The sequence below is a fragment of the Anas acuta genome, chromosome 5, assembly GCF_963932015.1.
Source record: "Anas acuta chromosome 5, bAnaAcu1.1, whole genome shotgun sequence".
Classification (NCBI taxonomy): Eukaryota; Metazoa; Chordata; class Aves; order Anseriformes; family Anatidae; genus Anas; species Anas acuta.
Genome location: NC_088983.1, coordinates 10,965,793 through 10,987,277, shown reverse-complemented (window position 1 = coordinate 10,987,277; position 21,485 = coordinate 10,965,793). Strand labels below are relative to the sequence as shown.

General features: G+C 48.9%; 1 protein-coding gene across 2 annotated transcripts; it reads left to right on the top strand.

Moving 5' to 3' along the window:
• The first annotated feature begins 391 nt into the window (after positions 1–391).
• Positions 392–20,907, top strand: LBHD2 (LBH domain containing 2). Of its 2 annotated transcripts, none has more exons than XM_068682679.1 (5): positions 392–550; positions 9,275–9,372; positions 13,668–13,758; positions 16,347–16,542; positions 17,674–20,907. In XM_068682679.1, exons 3-5 carry the CDS (start codon positions 13,669–13,671, stop codon positions 17,748–17,750), a joined length of 363 nt encoding a protein of 120 aa, XP_068538780.1. In that variant the 5' UTR covers positions 392–550; positions 9,275–9,372; position 13,668; the 3' UTR covers positions 17,751–20,907. The 2 variants fall into 2 exon arrangements, with proteins under 2 accessions (XP_068538780.1, XP_068538779.1); XM_068682678.1 differs by having other exon boundaries at positions 393–544; positions 9,274–9,372.
• The last annotated feature ends 578 nt before the right edge of the window (positions 20,908–21,485 follow it).

Genomic DNA, 21,485 nt, shown 5'->3' with positions numbered 1-21,485 from the left:
GAGCATGTCCCGGGTGGGCACACACACCCCCTACAGCAAAAAGAAACCCCAGAAAAGAAGCAAGAGAAATCTTACGCCTCAATTCAGCCTTTCCTTAGGGAGATGGGGGCCCTGTGCCAGCCCCACACCCCTTAGCAGTGTGTGTGTATGGCGGGGGGCGTCCCCACTTGAGGGTGTGTGTGTCCCCACTTGGGGTGTGTATCCTCACTTGGGGGGGGGTGTCCCCACCTTGGGGGGTGTCCCCACTTTGGGGAGCTGTCCCCCAGGCGTGGGGCCGGCTCCGTGGAAGGTGCTGGGGGCGATCCCCCCGTGGGGGGGCGTCGCGGTGGCGGTGCTGAGGGAAAGGGGGGGGCCGGGGCCTCGCACCGCCCCGCGGCGCTGCCGGGGGAGTGGTTTCCCCTTCGCCGGCAGCGTTGGGGCCGGTCTGCGGGCGGGGAGGTGCCGCGGCCGGCCCGGGAGGATGCGGACACCCTGACGGAGCTGCCGGCTCCGTGCATGGCCGGCGGGAGGCTGCCGGCCTCCCCTCGCCTCGCCTCGCCTCGCCTCGCCGGTGAGCCGGGACGGGCCGCGGAGAGGGATCGGGGAGGCGGGTGGCGGTGCCCTGCCCGCAGCGGGATGCTCGGGGACCCCCGAGAAGCCCCGGGGGCTGCGAGGGGTTGGGGCAGCCCCCCTGGGAGCTGAGCCCAGCCCCGGCAGGCGGGGGCACCCCGGGGAGCCGAGCCCAGGGCTCCGAGCCGCAGCCCGGTGCTTGTGCGGTGCAGGGGGGGCGAGTGCGGGGCGAGCGAGGGGCGCAGGAGGAGCAGGGGCTGCTGCCCGGCTTTGCCTCTCGGCTGTGTTTCCAAGCCCTCCAGATGTGTTCTGGCTTTGTGAAGGGTGTTAGGGGGAACTCGCCGAGGAATGGGTTGTGCTTTACAGCAAAACTTGCTTGGCAGGCGCCGGCTGTGTGAAGGAATCCTGATGAATGAGAGTGGCACCCAGGGAGTTGTTGGGCTGCGATCGCCTCAGCTGTTCATTTGTTTCGGTGTGTGTCTGCCTTTCTTTCTTTCTTTATTTATTTTTTCTCCGAGCGGGTAGCAAAATGCGAGTTTAAGACAACGATTCCTTTGCTCGCAGCCTTCACCTCTTTCAGGTGAAAGAACCCCCAAACCCTGCCTTTCCCAACAGGTAGCGCCTGCCACACACGCGGTTACTTGTAGGGAAAGAAAGAGCCTACTTTCCCCTGTCAATGAGGACTATGTTTCACTCCGAGCAAGGGGTGTGAATATTTCCCCCCTGCCAAATGAGCGTACCACAAAAATTCCCTTTTCATCCGGGACAGAGGTGTGTTTGTCGGTGCCTGAACGCGGCTGCAGCCACGGAGGGGAGCGAGCCTAGGCTGGATACAGCATTAACCCCTCAAGCCACGAGAAGCGATGAACAGAGAAATTAGTTGCCGCTAGGCTTTTCCTGACCGAGATCTTTACCGCAGTCCTACAGTCCTTACGCCGAAGTTTGCGCTCCTGCAGCCTGGCGCCGTGCACATTGCCTCCTTATGGGAAGCCTGGAAATGAAGGTGAAGCGGGGAAATCTGCCTACACACCACCAGTCCCAAGCCAGTGTTTTCCGTCTCTTAGATTTAATGAGCAACAAATTTTGTGCCCAGAAAAGAATCCAGCTCACAGCTCAGGATTTTGATAATTAATATTCCATTTAAAGAACATGTTTTCAGAGTCAACATTATGATTGCAGAGAGAAAACAAGCAAACAGGGAGCGACTTGACCCGCTTTTCCCTGCTTTCCCGATCTGGCCTGACAGTTTGTCAATCGTGGAATTTCCTCTAACCTCCCTGGTACATTACTTTAGCAGAAGAAATGAATGTGCAAATATAGTTGCTATTTTCCCTCCCTTCTCACAATGATCTCTTTGTGTTAAGCAACAGGCTTTTGCATAGATCAGGTATCAAACCCACAGTGTCACAGGCTGAAATTGCTACTTCGCTCTCATTTCTGAAATTATCCCCCTGCGTTTAAGCCCATTTTACCACATCTGTCTATTTTGGAGGGGTCAGACGGAGCAGCCTTGGTCCAGGGCAGATCCTGTGTCATGGCAGGCAGGAGGAGCCCTGCTGGGATCCAAAGGAGCCCAGCATCTGCCTCTCTGCGGTGCCCCTTCCCTTTGCTCCTAGACGTGTGTGTGTGTGTTCTCTGGAAAAAGCAGCAAGTGAATCAGTTTCCTGCATGTTCCTTCTTCAAAGGAAGACTTTATTGCAAGCCCTAGGAAAACTACCAGCCAATAACAACTCAGGTGGAATGAAAAAGACCAGTTAATACAAGCAGGTCCTTAAAACCTTCTCTCAGCCCCCTGCTCCAGCTTTTGTCACTCTTTGCTTGCAAGTGCTTGGGGGCTGAGAGAGAGAGCACCATCAGTAATGGCATCTGCAGAGCAGACACCAGTGCTGAAGGAAGCTGGGCTCTGGCAGGACAAGCCCCTGCTGCCATCAGGGTGGGCTGGCTGATCCCACAGCGTTTTGCCCCATAGAGCCCATGTCCTCACAGGGCTTTGACAGAATAGTCCAAGTTCCAGTTCCTTTGCAACTTCTATAACACGTAAACCTGATTTTTCATCCCACTTTTTTCTCTGAGATGCACCCATATAAACGACCTGTGTGCAAATATTTAGGAGACCTCTAGCTTCAGGTGGATGTTAATTGGTTGGCAGAAAGATACCAATGTGCATTATCCATACACATATGCTTTCAGAGTTAATGACTCATTCCAAAAAAAAAAAAAAAAAGAAAAAAAAAAGCCGTACTGCTTTTTAAAAATAATATATTTATTTTTATCTATGCATTGTCCTTGCCCTCTGTCATGCCCAACCCTACTGCGATAACACACACTGTTCTCCTATCTTCCATCTCAGGCTGGGGCAACTTTCCACACTTTGGAAATTCAATTAAGGTTAGAGAGCTTTAATTCCTAGAGAAAAACACCTCTGGTGTTAGCCTGTGGTGTTGTGACACCTGCAGTTTTGCTGTTAATTACTAATAAGGAACATTAAAAGTCTCTTCATTGTCTTTGTTCTCTTCAGAGTGTCTGCTTTTTTCTTGTGGTGGTGTTTGTTTTTTTTAATTTTGTTTTCTTTCTTTCTTTATTTTTAAATTAACCTCTAACTCTTTTGCTGTTTTGGCTGTATTCAATTCTGTACCGAATGGCTCAATGTTGCACCATGTTACAGCACTATTAACACCATATTCTGATTTCCCTAAAGTTACAAGGAAATAACTAGTTTATCTTTTAAGTAAATACTATTTATATACCTAACCTCTTATCCTATTCTGTTACCTAGAAGTGATAAACTATCCAAAGTATGACAGACTAGCTGGAGCACTCTTCCACAGTGCCAGAAAGACATCAGACATTTCGCAACCCATTTCCCAGGATGTTTCCATCCAACAATCACCTGCTCTGTGTCGATGTCCTCAGATATCTTTTTCCCCACTTATCTTCTGCTAGTGGGACCATGGCCTGAATTCAGGACTGTCCAGAAATACTTGGGAATAGCACAGGCAGATTTCAGCAGTCACTGACTGGTGCTGTAAGGTGAGGGACAATTGTGGCATGAAATATCAGGGACAAAGAATCACCATCTTCCTGGGAAGATCCCAGAAACACAAACAAGTGGTGATACTTCTTTCTGAGACCCTTTAGCAATGGTTGCTCTGAATCAGAAGGAATGATATATTTATTCCTAAGCTGCAGGGTTCATAAAGTTGTTTTGAGAGGCTGCAGCCAATTCCGTGAGCTGAAGCCAATTCAAGGTTCATTGCTTGTGCAGAGCTCAGAAACACTCTGCTTGGCACAGACTTTCGGATCCCAAAAGCACGTTCTCAGATGAGATAGTATTTGCACAAGTACCAGAAGAGATACCTCGAAAACCATTTAATAGCTTGTTGAAGTTTCTCTCTAATTTTGATGGGGTTGTTTTCTTAATGAGGTCCTCTTATGTCAATCAGCTGCCGAATCCAATGTTAAAAAAACAATAAAAAAAATCCAAACTTTCTCTTGGCGTACACTTCCATGAGGACTCTGTGGAGATTTCCATGATACCAAGGTCTACTAGCATTCAGAGGAGCTCGCTTAGTCATTCTTCCCATCTGCTCTGCCTCTTCTTCCCTCCGCTGCTCCGCACATGCTTCCTGGCTGGCTGCTCCCCGTCCCCAGCCCCGTGCAGCCTGGCTGGCAGCCCCGCTCCCCTCCTGTGCTCTGCCTGTCCCTGGTGGCATCCTCCGCCGGGAAGCTCAGGTAGCTTAGTGCTGAGATCAAAGAGCTGAAGAAAATGAGCAGCCAGGAAAAAGGAAAAGAAAAACCCACCAGGGAAGCACCCATAGCTAGCAGCATTGCAAGCATCGTTTGCTAAAAACTTTCGGTAAATTCACCCTCGAATCATGCAATTACTTGAAAAAATATGGTAGTTAAAAATGGGCACCTTTTAGTTCTTTTTCCTGCTTTTTTTTTTTTTTTTAAAAAAAAATGGCCATTTATGAGTCAAGTTCCTAGCTCATCTTTGCAAACAGGGCCAGTAGGAACTTCGGCAGCTCCAACAAACCAAAGGGTGGGATTTGTGTGCAGTCACAGCGCGCCGGGAGCTGGGGGTGTACGAGAGCAACAGGCAGCCTCAGCCTCGCTGCGCAACAAGAGGAAGCTGAGTTGGAGTGATCTGCCAGTGCGGTGCCCTTTGCAAGCCCGTGTTTTCTAGATTTGGTAGTCCACAGCCGAGTGTTTGAGAAATTCCCCAGGGTGATATTTACCCCAGTAGCTTCTCTGGAGCAGGAACAGCAAAAACTGCTGCTTGCTGCGAAGTTAGCGGAGGGAGGCAGCGCGGTCTGGAAATAGCAGCCTCCTACCCCTTTTCGCTCTCCCAAACTACGTGCTGTGTCTCATGCTGAAATGCCTGCTCCTCCACATCGAGAGTCATTTCATCTCACTGCTTCCTGAGAGAGATCGACATCTTCTGTAGAGCACACGCCGCCGAGGAGAGGAAGGCAGCTTTGGCCTGCGGAGAGCAGAACTCAAGTACTGCGTGGGTGGCCGAAGACAAGAGCTTCTGAAATGAGGGAACAGAACAGATCTCTAATCTCCAGACTCTGACACATATCGCACTTTTCTCAGTTGCTTAGGAAAGAGATTTGCATCCAAAAAGAAGTGGGAGGTTTAAATAGGAGTTCATACACACGCACATTTATCTTCAGTGGTCCATGCTGTAATTTACATTTCTCGAGTCCCATGGAACCCACAACACTTCATAAAATACATCCATTACAAATGTGCAACCAGGGGAAACAAAGATGCCGTCCAAGTTCCTACCCGCGGGGTCCAAGAGCTGAGCTCAGTAGGCACTCATGCGGAAACTGGAGGCTGCGGAGTGTCACTGAGGTAAGCACACAGTTTGGGTTGTGCCAAGATGCTGAAGCTAGCATCCCACCCGCTGCAGATGCACTGCGCCTGGTCCTGTCTCTGAATAGTCCAGGCCACCCATGCGGCCTGAAGCACTTCAGGGACTAAGCCATAGCTCCATCCTCCTAGGACACTGTTATAAGACCAAAGTATAGAAGAGTTGGATCTGCAGAAGCACCTGGCCCTAGAAAACGCTGACATTTCCTTGCAGGGGTGTGCACCTTCTGGCACAGCGTGAGCAGCCCCTTCGTGTCACCATTGACCACAACTGCAGCTCTGTCCTAGATCACCCACGCACCCACCTTGGCTGAGCTGCCAGCCCGATCTGCTGCAGCAGAGTGGCCCAAATAAAGTGCTCTTTCTTCTGCTGTGTGGAAAATGCTCATGTTTATTAAGAATTGCTGAGCATGGTTCGTTGTAACTTGTCAAAATTTTCCAGTGTGCAAAAGTCAAGCAGTAGGCCGTAACTTCTCTTGTTTGACATCATTCGCATGTGCCAATTCTCCTCGTAATCAATAGGAGGGTTCTTTTTTCTTTTCTTTCTGTAGCACAAAGACTAGACTCCTCGAACAGAGAAAAGTTTGCATTTACCTAGAGGCTGTAAGGGGGCAGAGTGTGTGTGTGGGGGGAGGCCGAGGGCTGAGATCCCCATTTGTTTGAGGCATGGGCAAGCTCACAACCCCCCCAAGCACCAGGAACCACGCAGTCCGTCACAGAGGGTGTGTAATTGTGCTGCATCTCCAGCACAACTTAAATAGGGGGCTGGCAAAGCCCCTGGGATGGCCCCATTGAAATAAGAAGGGGAGAAGTGATACGCTCGCATACAGAGCAGCGGTTCAGGGCCGATTTCTGCTGCCTATCTGCGCTTATTTGTTGCAAGGTGAACCTTCAATGCGACATTGTTAGGCTGTTATCGTAATATTTCCATTCGCGCTCCGTGGGGAATGATTAACTCGGGAAGCAGGGAGGGCAGGAGGGAGGAGGCCGTCCCGCCATGGCCGCTAAGCTCACACCAGCCCTGCCCTGGCGTGTCCCTGTGCCGCCTGGCTGTCCCCAGCTATGGGGCAGCTGGGGGACGAGTGGGGTGCGCCTCCAAACACGAGTGACCCCATGGTGGAGGTGCTGCTCCCACCCGAGGAAGCACTCAGAAAGGCAGGGATCTGTGACCAAGCGGCCTAGCTGCATGCCACTAGGATCGCAGCTGGTGTTTGGCTCTTCTTTCTGTTTCGCTGACGCATGTTGGCCTTAAAAACGTCTCCTTTGCGATTCACGGTGAATTTATGCCATGGAAAGGCATCTACTTCTGGGCAGGGTGGTCTCCTCTCTCCCCACAGCAAGGCCACCCATGGCCCAGGAGCGACAGCCGGGCTGGACTTTCCACACCCCACAGCTGCCCAGAAGAGCTGTGCAAACCCTTCTGCTCCTGCCTCTTCTCCCATGGGAGATGAGACCAGCCCTCTGGGACAGACCGTGTCCTCGTGGTGTGGAAGCCCCAAACAGGCAATGGGCCCTAGGTGCTTTCCAAAGCGATAGAGAAGCCTGGAGAGCACCTTTCAGTGCCTGGTATTTTGTGCCAGTCCCTCCTGTTCTGTGGGGTGGAGAGGTCCCCTCCTCATTCCCTCCAAGGCTGCACAGCCGGAGCCCGAGAAGAAGCTGGTTTTAAGATGGGGCCAAGGAGGGCCGAGGGTTTGAAGGTGAATTTAAGTGGCAGAAGAGGAGTGGATCGGGAGAGAGTACACCAGCCAAGGCTGGACTGATCAGCAAAGCAGCCAAGTGTGGGTATGCAGGTAGGAAGGGACAAGAAGAGGTGAGCAGAGCAAGGCTCTTCCAGAGTTGTTTCCTGACAGCTCACCGCATGGCCTCAATAGCTGTGCCTGGTTTTTAAAAGATTAAGCAGTATCGTAGAAGGAAGGGTATTAGATAATGTTTCCTCTAGTGCCAGCCAAAGAAGATAATCACACCTATTAGGTAGATAAAGTGAGTATTTACTCTTCAGAGAATAAATGCATTCTGGTGGTTTTATACACTGGTAGCACTGAACTCTCCAAGAATATTGATTAGGCAGAAGTTTCTCTGTTTCGAAGTACGGCTGTGTGGGTGGAAGAAGGGAGTCCTCAAGTGACTTTCTTTCCATTAAAGCTTCCAAGTAGCTGAGCCCCAGGGGCCGACGTCCCCTCTCAAACATTGCAAGCCCCATAGCGCATGGACAGGAGATCAGTCCTGGGTCAGTTCAACCCTGAAATTCTTTACAGAGAGTGGAAAAGCAACAGGCATTGTTTTCGGTCATTCAATCCCACATGGATCCTCACATACCAAAAGCCAGGCGGCCGCAGATACCTCTAAACAGCAGCTGGCCTGGCGTGGCTTCCAGCCGGTGGCTTTGATGTGCCCAGCTCGCTCTCTCGTATGCCATTTTGTCTTTCGCTGAGAGATGACTCAGTGCAGTAACTGTTCTTATGACATCTAATCTTTTCTAAAGGAGAGATTTAAGGTAGATGAGTACTTGCTGAATTTTCATGGGTTTAATAGCAGCTGTTTTGTAATGGGTAGTGGGATAAAAATCTTCTTCCCAGAGTATTGGATAACACGGTATCGGATGCTCTCTGGTTTCCATACAAGAGACAAAGTCTGACTGTAGTCATGAATTTTTAAGGGGCAAACGTTAGCCTCCCTGAAGTTGGTTTGATCACTGGGGAGGAAATTTGCCAGACAAGAATTAAACCCTCCTGAATTGGATTCTGGGGATGGAGATGCGATTTCCTGCTTCCCTAATTTGCAATAAGCACGGCCTGTGGCATGAAGAGAAACTCCAGAATGCAATGGACAATTTTCCTCTGTTTTTGAAAAAAAAATCAGTGTGCAGCTAATCCAGAGTTATAAATCTTGGTAGGAAGGCCTCCAGAGCAGGTAGATTTGTTTAATCACTTGGGCTGGTATCCAAACCACTGGAGGATATAAAATATATACACTAGTGCCATTCATTTCACTGAAAACACCTTTTTCCCATCCAAGGAAATAGCTGTGGTTGGCATGAATATATATTTGGCAAGCTGTAGGGCTAAACAAATTTCTCAGAAAATCATCTTTGGCCCAGATACTGACTACATTTCAGCACTGTACCTTCCCAAGCTCCTCAGCTAAGACTTTCCGCCAGGGAAGCCATAAGAAATTAGTGAATCGCATTTTGAACTGCTGGGATCCTCACCTCTGCTCTCCAGGCTCCCCCGTCCTGCTACCACTCAAAGTAGTACCTTCAGTTTGGAGAAGACTTTTGCAAAAATCGTTTCTCCTGAGACATCAGTGAGAAACATGCAGTAATGTAATCCTATTAGCTTTCCTCCAGTGTATTTTGTCTTCTTTGTGTGTTGACCAGTCACTTTAAGAGCAAGAATCTCATTCCTTTATGTCTTGAACCACGTCTCACTAAGCACACTGAGCCTGCCAAACAAGGGGATGTATCTTTATTTTTCGATTTTCAAAAATATCATTAAAATTCCTGCATGGGAGAATAGCAGAGTGTCCCAGTTTCAGCAGTTTTAATGTAGCTTACACTAAGGAATAAGGTTTATCATCACAAAAAAGAGTCAGATTGCAAGGTATTTCAGCTTTGTGTAGTTTTGGAACATTAATTGCCTGGGCAATTCACTGGGTATGCTACAAGCTACATCTTTAGCAAGATCAATTCCCATTAGATACAGAAAATTACCCAGCCCTCTGAAGCAGGAGTTTCTGCTGCCTCTTTCTGAAGTAGTGAGCTCACCACATTGCTCTTTCCCCCTGGTCACTGCTGGCTTTGCCATTGTGTTTGCAAGCTCTGACTCTGTCATATCGTCTCTTTCAGACACTTCTAGGATTTGACAGAGTCTGCACAACATTTCATCAGCAGGAGTGAACATCTGCAGCAGTTTTTGGAAGCGACACCCATTTATGTGATTGAAGGTAATGAGCTTTCTTCTGTCATTGCCCCATACTTGTTGTTTGTCCCACCCTGAGTCTCGTGCTCCAGGCGGACATCCCCTTTGTTGCCTTTCCTGGTCTGGGAGGTGAGCACAGGATCAGGCCTCAGTCTGGTGTGCATGTGAGCATCCTCCAGGCTGGGGCATGTAGCACATGGCCACGGAGCCCACCAGCCAGCCAAAGCTGGAACCCGTTGGCCATAGGCTTCTTGCTGGTGTGCTGTGACACGCACCATGTGGCCCTGCTGCCAGAAGGCACTTTCCTATTGTCAGCACAGGCGTACACCACATTTCTATCCCTGAAAAGTCTGAGCAGCTTGCTCAGAGGTCCTGAGATGGGACTATCTAGGCTGCAAATGCTCCATTCAAAGGACTACCTAGGCTGTTCAGAGTATCATAGCAGAGAGGAACTCACTTGTCTACTCTCTGATCCTTGCTTTGGAGAAGAGGTGGTTTAGTTTCTCTGAAGGAAATCTTTGCTTGCATCATGCAACCTGCCTGTTTTCCTTCTCCAAATAAGTGCTCCATGGTTTTGAATCTGAAACTGGTCTTCATTTAAGTACCATTTTGCAACCAGGAGTTTCACAGGTCAGTTTTGCCCTCTGTTCAGAAACTAAAATAAAAGTGCGTGCATTGTTTCTCACCGTTGGTGGTTTAGCACCTGTCAACCTATATCTTGCTCTGTATGTAACTGACCTTCTTTGTGCAATCACAAACAGCAGAAAGTGGGCTGTTCGTTTGCTCTGTGCCCCTGGAAAAAGATCAGAATAACATGGTCCTGTGACAGTAGCAGTTGCATTTAGGATAATCATCTCTGAATGCAGTTTTCTCACAGAAAAGCAAGAATAGATTTTGCTCTTTTTTTCCTAATTGGTATATTTAAGCTTAATTAAACCTAGGGGAAGTAAATGCATGTCTTAATTCACTGCTAGAAGAATTTTAAGGTTCAGAGTAGGTGACTCATCCACCAGAACAGAATTTATTCTTTGTTTGTAAATGCTATTTATTGCCTTGTTTTGCATCACTATGGCTACTGTATGTCATTGGTGATATCAGCACCTACCGTACAGAACATAAATGCAAAACCCAGTTTAAAAGAGATACAGTTCTTATAATAATTTGCTTGCATCAGCCACTTTTCTGTTGTATGTAAGTACTTGTCACATAAAAGCAGCAGTAAAAATGGCTCAATATTTTTCCATCAAAATTGGCTGAGAAGTAAAATCTCTCCTGCATATAAATCATACCACAGTTAAAAAAAGCCCTAAGCAGCAACCAAACCCCCTTTTCAGTTTCTGTGGCTTCATAAAAACTTCAGCGATGTCCTACAAGTGATTTCAAAGTTTCAGATGAGCTGATTTGCAGTGGCATTCACAACTGTTTCAGTTCTGGTTATTTTTAGTGTTAAACACCTAGTTAAGATTGTTAGAGGCATCGCTGCTTTCCCAGCCCATATAGATTTCTTCTGCTTTCCTTTACTGTTTCTAAGTGGAGACTGAGAACAATTAATCTGTTCCAGTTAAAGCCTAATTCTTCTGCCAATTGCATGCCCCCCTGTTCTTTTCTGAAACGCATCAAGTACAATCGCTTCTGCCATCCTATTCAATCAAACCCTTAAGTTGCACAGATTTTTCAAATGGCCTGGGCTTCAACAGCTTGGGAGCTGATTCATGGAGGCATCTGCTGGAACACTGGCAGGACTGTCACCATTTTCCTAGCCAGAACCATTTGTCTTTGTCATTTAGAAATAATCTGCGGGGTGTAATGTGGTCTTTGGGAAGCACGGAGCCCGTTATTGCTCAATAATAGAATTTCATGAGGTCTTAACAACATCTCTGAGCTCATATGACACGTTTGAAAGTGCATGTGTGGCTGTATCTCTCTGATGTCCTGTGGAACAAGGATGGAGAAGTGATTTACGCACTCGGTATGTATTGAAAGCCTGCTAAAATAAACCAGCAAGCTGTGGGCAGCCGCAGCAATCTTCTCCTGGCTAGCAGGCACTGACCCCCAGGACACAAGCAGTGGGACGTGTCTTCTCCATGATAGCCAAGCCCAAGACTTCATAAATCGTGGCCCCTCACAAAGCCTCTGAGATTATTTCCAGGCAGACACACATGCTCTCTCATCCAAGTCCCTTTCCCTTCTGTCCAGGATGAGAGGGGATAGGGCACCAAACCCCGAAAAGGATCCCAAACGAGAGGCTTGCATCTTGGACACAGTCAGAGCGGTGGTCCCAGTGCTCCCCCAGGCTGTGGCCTTAGGGGGGGCAGCAGGGGGGACACCGAGAGGTCCCTCTGGGACCAGGGCAGAGACTGGGATGGGAAAAGAAGACAAGAGCTTCAGGAGCACTGGGGGTGATTGGAGGGAGGAGACAGTGGAGGGAACGGGCAGGGAAGGGTCCAAGGGCACAGCTTTGGGCAAGGGTCTTCCATTTCCAGATCCCCATCCCGTGGTGCTGTAATCCACAGGTGCCCAATGGTACAGCACGCTGGAGCTGTAGGAATAAAAGCAGGTGTCCATAAAAAAGTCTGTGTTTTACTGACTGGGTGGATTGGGGTGTCCTGCTGCTCCCTATTGCAGGGGGGACAGTGAGCACAAAACTTCCACCCAGCAGGCAGAATTTGTCCCTCTGCTACCGTGCTGTGGATCCAGGAGGGTTTAGGTTGGGGATGCCCAGATGAGGGACCAGTGCAACCTCTTGCTGAGTTTTGTAGCCCAGTTCCTCTCTCCTGTTGTGTGTGTGTCCCAGGAAGCACGCTGCTTAAATCGGCACTGTCTGGGCCTGGGGCTGGCTTTTCAGGGCTTTTCCCTAAGCTGGTGGATGCCTATAGGGTCGGGTCCTGGCTCACAGCTGAGCTCAAGCGTCTCCTGGGTCTGCCGTGCTCTTTTTTAAATATGATGCAGTGGGAGTGAAAGTCTCCGCGATGTCACGCTGCTCCGTGCTACGGCTAATTAAAGTCATTGTGAAGGGTTTTGTAGTAATTGCAGATATTGTAAAATTCAGTTTTGTGGGGTAATTGGTAATGTAAGCCTGAAACAAGCCATCCTTAAGATGTTTTAGTTTGCATTTCTCAGTAGGAGCAGCCTTGACAAAGGAGGCTTTTGTGCGTGAAGCGGGACCAGAATTAATGGCAGCCTTTAGTCGTGCCCGAAGGGGAGCTGCTGTGGGGCGGGCTCGCTGCCGGTGCCCACGTCCTGCCTGCTGCAGCAGCCTGGCAGCGAGCCCCTGCTGGCCCTGACGGGGCACATGTGGGGCCAAACCCACCCAGGGTTGAGGTATTCCCACCTGAAAGGAGCGCGGCCCCTTTGGTCCGCAGGTCACGCCGAGTGCTTCAGCCTCTGCTCGCTGCTATTTGAGTTTTTCAATGGAAAGGGTAATTGCTGTATCTCTAAATCCCAAATGTGGGGAAAATCTTTGCTCCACAGAGATGGAGATACCCAACCAGGTATGCCAGCCCACGCCAGAGCTCAATCCCCCTGCTCCAGGCTGCCCAAATGCTGATAGCGGGACAAGGAGAGCACAGGGGCCGGAGCTGCGGTGCCTCGGTGCCGAGCAGCACAGGGGGATGGTTAATGGGCACATAAGCAGCTTAGGCTCTTAAATCCCTGATTTAAATGAGATTTAGGTGCCAAACCTTCCCTGATGCATTTGAAAATCCCACTCAACACCTCTCTGAACGTTCAGGGAAATAAAGACTACCAAAAATCTGGCCCTTAGACACCGATACAGCTGGTGTGTCTGGAATTAACAGTTTAAAAAGAAGTGCTGGCTCGTGACTAAATGGAAGAGACATCTGGGAACAGCAAATATTGAAGACGTTATGAAGAACCAGAATGAGAATTTAATTCAGGGCTGATATTTGCACAGTAACTTTTTGTTTTTTTTTTTTTTTGTCCACAGATGCAATTTCAGGGGGGACATCACTGCTGCTGCTGCTGCTGCTCCTGGATTTGCCCCCAATCGCAAGCATCTCTCACTGCACAGCTTGGCAGCACGTTTGATGCCCTTGGGTTGAACCTGTATTTGCACTTTTTTAGGGAAAAAGATGCAGCAGATTAAGACAAGGGGTAGCGGGACAATGGAGCTGTCACTCCACCGATGACCACAGCAGTGCAGCAGCAAATAAACATGCCCAAGAGATGAGGAAATATTTTGGGGGCTGACTAGAAAGGACAGTCTGCATCACAGTTACTAGAACAAAATGCCTGTTTTTAAACTAACCATGGGGCCAAAGCACAGAGCTGAGTTTTCCATTTCTGTTCTGATGTTTGCAGCATGACAGAGGTGATGAACACACGGGAACCGGTGATGGAGGAATTCACGCTCAGCCAGTCTCCTGAGGAAGAAGGAGGCCCTTCCAGCCAGGTACTGCTAGAAAAACTATGTCTGATTTGCTTTTCAAAAGCAGGGTAATGCAGTAACTTTTATGCATATATGTATGTATGAAATTATGATGCGGACACCTAGCAAATACTGTCCCACAGCTTTTACACGGCCACCTGTGCAATGAGCTCCAGGCTCGGAGGGAGCTCCCTCTTTCAGCAAAGAGATGACCTGAAATGACCACGTAGTTCACCTGGATAGCTATGGCTCCAGTAGCACTGGCCAGATGCGGGACATTTTCTGTCCCCAGGCAGTCCCACACCCACACGAGTGCCCACTCGTGGTGCCATTTCCCACAGGAGGGCCCACGGTGTCCTGAGGCACCAGCTCGGTCCCCGTGGTTGTGCTCGTGGCTTGGCGTGTGGCTGCTGGGGGACAGACCTGAACGTGTCCTGGTGGACTCGAGTTGCTCCTCAACACGAGGTGTATTATTGCAAGCAGAGTCAGTGCTGCACCTGGGTAAGTTTTTTTCCATCTGATTTATCCCCACCTCTGGGCAGGGCGATCCTATCCCCACTTTAGTGGTGGCCGGCAGAGGCAAGAAAGCAAAAAGAAACGAGGGGTAACGCAAAGCCGGTGACTCAGCAGGACAGCTAGCTTTCTTCCAGCAACTTCCAAGCCCTTTGGCCAGGAGACCGGTCCCTCTCTTCCTGCCGTCTCCTGCCCACTCGTCGCACACTCCAGCTTCCGCAGAAAAACACCGCGCTGCTTCCTGCCGGTCCTGACTCATTCCTGGGGGGACGTGGTAAATGCTGGGCACCGGGGGAAAAACATGACGCGGTTTGTTTGGCCGCAGGAGAACAGCACAAGTGAGAACAGGCAAACTGAAGCTGCACAGGTGCCTTTCCTAAATTTTGTTGCAGGCTTAGCAGTTGCCTTTCAGCACATTTTTAGACCAGCTTGTTTCATTTCTTAGGTCTTCAGAAAGATGGGAAAAACAGGAATTTTGTTGCATTGGGTTGCCCCTTTCAGGCATTATGGGCAGGCTTGGGGACAAGGTGGCACTCTCACAGTCCTCTGCCACCCAAGCAGACTGAGCAGGTCACTGTCCTCTGTACGGGCAGCCCTGTGAGACAGCAGGGCAATTTAACCACAATTTTCGGGCCATTTTCTATCATCTGAGCCATGAGGATCACAGCCCCAGGCTGCACCGTGGGTCTGAAGAAGAGCGCACAGCTGCTCTGAGGTGTCTCTGGACCTGCCCCAGCCTGGGTGTTGTCACCGTGTTGCATGTTTGGAAATAGCTGGGAAATATTAGCAGCTTCTTAAGAATTCCTCCCAATCATTACAGCTGCCATGGCAATTTATTTTCAAATTATAAACAGGTCTGGAGGAGGCTGTATAATGAGGAGTTGGGGGGGAACTTTTCTGATAGGCAGCGTGAGCAGCATTGCTTGATCAGGACAAGTTACACCCATGTGAGTGCAGCTCAGGGAAGCATTAGAAAGGTTTAACCTCAGTGACTCCCTTGGTCTAGCTGCACTGAAGGGCTTGCTTCTATAGAAGAAGACTCCTTAATTGTGTCTCAATTTGCAGGACTAACAATAGCATGTGACATTTTTCATCTTCATGTACGTTTGCAGGGATGAATCCCCACGACATGCCCGATTTTAGGGTGGTTGGGGATTATCTGCATGTTTCTGCCTGTGCTTGTAGCAGGAGCTGCGTTGAGGCTGGCTCACGTAACAGCAGGGCTAGGTCTAATCAGAAACCCTGATACAGTGGTGAACACAGTGCAAATGTGTGGGCAGGATCCCACCAGCACACAGCAAACCCATGGAAGCACCTGGAGTTAAACTGGGGTGGTTCTCAGCTCAGCCCCTGGTGTTCAGTCCCCTGGTCTGCCCCTTCCTGGAGGACCTGGAGTGAATTTTTGTCCAGGAAAAAGAAAAAGAAAAACAAAACAAATTACAAAAACAAACAAACAAAACCAACCACAAAGCAAAACAAAACAAAGTACCCTGAGGGACTGTAATGAACCAGCTATACTGAAAACAAGAAAGCACTTTTATGTGTTATAATATCATTCCCTACAAATACCTAGTTCAGCTTCAAACTCTAACCACTACATAACGTTTGACCTGCAGACTCAACGTGACAAATGTAATAATAGCTGGTGCTGTCCTCTCCGTAAAGATGATCTCTGGGGCTACCTGCTTGCATGAATGCACCATAAAATACAGTTTCACATAACATAAAAAAGCTCTGCAGCATGACAGCTTCTTAATAAACTGTTACTGCATGAAAATATGAATAAATCATATCAGAGCAGAAGGACGGCAGCCAGAAGGGCTGGAGCAGCCACTTAGCTGACCATTACAGCAATGACCTTCGTGTCCTACAAACCCCCCAGAACAGTTTGGCAACATGGTGCATTTTTTTTTCCAAAGTCTCTATTTTCTCTGTGCACTTTGGATCACACAGGTCAGTCTGCACCAGATTGAAGGGGGGTTTTGATGGACATTGTAGTGCATGTCAGGTGTAGAAAGGATGCTAAGATGGAGCATGTACCCCGCTTGCTCTGAACATGGGCAAGGCTTTGACAGGCGTGTCCCCAAATGTCTCCCCAGGCCTTCCCAGATGCACGTGAGAAATACCCCAAGCTGTCCAAAAGACTGCCATCGATCGTGGTGGAGCCAACTGAGTCCGGGGAGGTGGAGAGTGGGGAGCTGCGCTGGCCTCCCGATGACCTGAAGTCAGCAGAAGAGAAGGGTCTGCATGGTGACCAAAGAGTCTGCGTCCAGCAGCAGCAGATGGATCTGGAAGGTTGGAATGAGCAGTTTTCACCCTTGTTCCCCATAGGAAAATAGCATTTTCTGGCTATGCCATGCCCTGAGGTCAACAGAGTACCAAGCAGCGGTGGGTGCTTGAAGGTGCCCAGAAACACCTGCAATGGAAAGGGAGTCCTGTGGGCTGAAAATGTCCCTGTGGCTTTCGAGGACACAGAGTTTACAATCGCATCAGGTTCAGTGCTGGCCACTCGCATGGCCAACAGGCAGGGCGCTGCGCATCAGCAGCTCACTCTAGGAAACAATAACCCTGTTCCATGGTGTCTATCTACCTCCCCATCTCTCAGCCTAGAAGCAGAGTATTTAATAGCTCTGCATTTTCAAAGCATCGTGGTGTCCCAGGAGTGCATTAAGGTAACAGGAGCTCAGAGGTACGCAGATATGACTAATGGTGTCACTGTGGGGTAAATATGGCTAGAGATAAGAGCTTGTCAATGTAGCTTGTTCTCCATTTCTGTTTTTTTTTTTTTTTTTCATCTCAGTGCTCTCCCTTAGAGAGTGACACGGTTTCCATTTCAGTGCACCAACATTTGCCATGCAAAAGCCCAGAGACAGCAGCGAGGATGGGGTGCAAGATGCACTGCCCCTTGCTCCCTAAGGGGCAATGACACACCGTCTGATCTTGAAGTGTCGAATCCTCTGCTGTTCCTGAAGCCATTTCGAGGTGGTGGCTACCACAGGGTTGTATCACTCAAGAAGAAATACGGGCCAAATTTGTGGCCTGAGCCCCAGGCTGTGCATTACGGCCTCTGTGTTGTGTTTATGCAATGACATTGGGACTTGTTACATCTTCAGAGCTGAGTATTTGAGCAGATTCACTAAGACAGCAGGTAGCCCTCCCACGGTGGCGGCTGTCCTGCTTTTAATGAGAGGGGTCATCACCTCATCTCATTAATACCCATCCTGAGGTCTGAAGTCCCTGTGAAGTCAGGCTGTGATGCGCTCAGAGTACCCTACTGCAGGCTCAGTTGCTGGTTTGCGAGTACAGTAAATTACCAGCTTCAAGGCTGAGCACCCTGACAAATCATCTGCCTCGTAGAGCAGGGAGTCAGATGAAGGGTGATGTACACTGTGGGGGAAAAAATACTGACAAACCATTTCTTTGCAGATACTTTAGCGCATCCAGCTCAAGAAGTGGAAGACAGTACAGATACTCTCGAAAGCAGAACTGAAAAGGATGAGTAGGAACTCCGTGGCCTCAGAAGTAAAACTTCATTGTGAATGTTGTTGACAAGCTAACACACTCTGAAGACATGTCAAACTAATCTGTATTTAAATCTGCAAGGGTTTTATTTAGTTAGTACCTGGTAAGAAGTGTATGGGCTTTAGAACTGTTCTTTTTAACATTCTGCTTTTCAGGCTGGGATTCATACTATTTGTTTATTTTTTCCTTGGGGAAAAAGAAAGGGACATGTTAGGAAATGCATCGCAGACATGAGATCGCAAAGGAAAAATGCTCCTAATTTCAATTAGCACATTTCATTGGATTTACCTTTTTTAAGCAAGGCTGCTTTCAGGTATCAACAGCAGGACCAAGGGGTTACATTTCTCCGGAAGGGATGTCTTAAATCTAAAACCTTTCTTGTTTTTAGCCATTTGAAACTAGCACTGTGATATTACGGACAATAGATGTAATATAATGTCACCATTTGATTTTGTAACTTTTGTATAGAGACGCAAGTGTAAGATTAGCCTCCATCGCTACGCAGGATCTCCAGGCTGCCGCCCGCGTGCGGATCAGAGCAGTTCTCTCCCTTTGGCTAACCTGTGCAAATTGAGGTGAACCAGCCTTGTACTAACCGTCTTTTCGATAAGGCTCTGAAACTTCAGACACGCTTTCTTGCTGTACATTGACGAGCTGGAATAGCTAGTCGCTGGTGTTCGTGGAGTGAGACCGTTTGTTGTAGATTTGGTTGGGTGGATCGTGCTGTTCGTGCGCACTTCGGGGACCAGGTCCAGCTCGCTACTGAAGCCAGTGAAATGGCTCCTGCTTCTGCCAAGGCTGGATTTGTCCCACCTTGTTAATAGAAGTTGTTGTGACTATTCTTTTGGTATGTTTTGTGTATAAAATAGGTGCAGAGGCTCAGCTCTTCCTCCCTTAGCCCAGGCTAGGCAGTGGTTGGGCAGGTGAGGGGAGCTCAGTGGCACAGCCCAAACCTCCTTACATTTGGGGAGCCTTTCCACATGATGCCAGGTCCCCTCCGAGCCGTCTGCGATGGGAAGGGGTGGAAGGGGGCCTCTGTCCTGCCCTGGCAGTGCTGCCCACAGGAGCACGTATGGCTTGGGGGTCCTCACCTGCAGCATGGCCCCCTGGGCTGCAGGTGCACAGCCACCTCTGGTAGGCCACAGCTCATGGTGGGACAAGCTGTCTCTGCACGCATCAGGTCTCCGCTGGATTCTCCTTGTCTCCCTGCCTGGAGATGGATCCGGGGGCCATTTTCACAGGGGTGAGCCTGCTCCTCCACGGGGACCTTCCAGAGACTCCCTCCAACCAGGCACCATCCCAGGAGAAGCAAAGATCTCGGCCCAAAACATTACCCCTTGGACAGTGTCAGTGGAGATAATGCATGTTCTGAAAAGGGTTCGACTGTTTCGGTGGCAAGTGTCCTGTAAGCTACGAAGTTGGATTTCTCCATCTCGGCAGGGCTGGATGGGGTCTGTACTTCCAATTAATGTTGCATCCGGAAGAAGCCGCTCGCTGTGGGTGGAAAGAAATAACAGGATTTCTTCCAGCGTTAACTCCCGAGTTGACTTTCAAGTGCATTCTTCTATCCAGTAATAATTTTCTCTAAAGGAAACTTTTAATTGTGTGATGATGGATAAAATTTACTGGCCAGATGTATTGATAAGATAAGTTTATACCTTCTTAGCAACCAAATTTAATATATTTACTTACAAAGAATTCTGTGCAATGAATGTTTAATACAAAGGAAAGAGACTATTTTACTTCAAAGCAACATTAATTTATGTACAAAATTATAGCTCATTATTTGGGGTGTTTGGGATCTAGGACCCTTTTTATAAGCAGTGTAGTGTAGTATAACGTGATACTTCAGTTAAACTTTGCTCTCTCAACCTATATAACAACCTGTTTTGCCTTTTTGGTGTAGACATTCTTACCCACGCTGTCACAGAACTATTCTGCTGGATGAACGGTCAGAGCACCAGCTCTTGGCAGAGGAGCTGAGGGTGTCAAGCACACCTCCTAAATCCAGCTGCCCTCCCTGCCGCCCCCTCGGCTGGTGGCAGCCTTCCTGCAAAGCCGAGGAAGCGAGAACGAGCTGGGTAAGGCATTGAGAAGTGCCACGGGGCTGCAGCTCGGGTGTGAGGTGCTCTTTAAACGCGGCCCCTGCACCGGCTGCTGAGCAGTTTTCCGAAGCTCTGGGGAAAAGCAGCAAGGATGACGATGTATTTTTGGCTGCGTGACTTCCTTTAACCTGCGTCTGCCCAGCTCCGCGAGGAATGACGTTAGACGTGTCGCTTGATTTGCTTTTCACTTTATAAAAGGAAAACCAGTTGTTTGGAACACTTCCCCCAATTTTATGCGCTCTCTATCTGCTTTCAGACGCTCCCTCCCTTCCTGCTCTGGATGGCCCTTATCCCATTTCCACCTGAGGTCAATGGCACTTCCCTAAATAAGTTTCCCAAAGAAACAACAAAATTCTGCATCCACCCTGAAAATACGCCTCAGGACGCTACTTTTTGGGGTTGGAATACACAGCGCTGCAGCCCCTGCAGAAATGCCAGATTTCCTCCTTCCAGCCTCATTACTCTCCTCTTTCCTGTTTCCCCTTTCACGCAGCTCCCCCTCAGTATTTCAGCTGAAGCAAATGGATGCTTCAAACTTCAGCTTTCCACCGAAGCTGTGTGGCCCCTGTTTAACCACCACGCAAAGCCAAACTCCTCCTCCCATTTTTATTTTTCTGAACATGGGCCAGAGGCCCTAAAGTAGGAGAGCAAGATAGAGAGAAACTTGTTTTCTACAAACAAGCCCTATTTATTCAACTTGCAGGTCTATGAATGTCCACTTACTTTGTCTGTGTGCAAGTGTTGTCTCTCTGATAAACTCAATAGTTGTTTTGTATTTTTTTCTGGATGAAAAGCTTTGTAGAAACTAAAAAGGAAAAAAAAAAGACATTCAGTCATATTTTTCTAGTCTAGCTTGTAGAATATTTCATGTAGTGCAGAAGGGAAGTTTTATGGAGTAAGACATTGTTGGATTTTGCTCTATTTCAGTTCTTTCTAATTTTGTAAAATGCCACCTGTACATAATACTCGACTAATGTATGTCCTGTAGATGTATTACACCGTTTAGCCTATTAAATGCCTATAATGGACCGATTGGAAGGTGTGCTGTAGCTGCAGCGTCTTGCTTTAAAAGCACAGAGGGACATTTGGGCAGCTGCTGGCCCACCACGGGCCCAGGGAAGGAAGCCTGCCCTGTGCCTGCCTTTGCCCCTGGCACACAGCTGAATTCAGATCCACTCCCTTGGCACTTGCCATTCCCACTTCTTTTCTTCGAGCCCTTCCTCGACCCAGCAGCTCGAACCTCGCCACTTCTCATCGGGTGTTTCTGGCTGCCCCTCGCCCCGGGTGGCAGCCGGTCCCCGCGAGCCAGCTGGCCGCCCTCCCTCTCCCCCTAATGCGATGCGCATTTTTAGCATTTTCTGGAAAGGCTTTTGTGGAGCCCAGCAGGAACTCACATTACTAGAAACCTATACCCGAGCAAGGGGAGCGGGGTCATGTGGCAGAGAAGATGAGAGGCAGAGATAGCCTGTGCCAAACAAACAATTTGATTTTATTTTTTCCCAGTAATGCCAACTTACCAAAAACCTAGGGATCGGGTAAGTGAGGGTGAGACTCTGCCCCTTCATTTTATTGAGAGGCTCAGAGCAAAAGCACCTCTGCTCGCTGGGATGG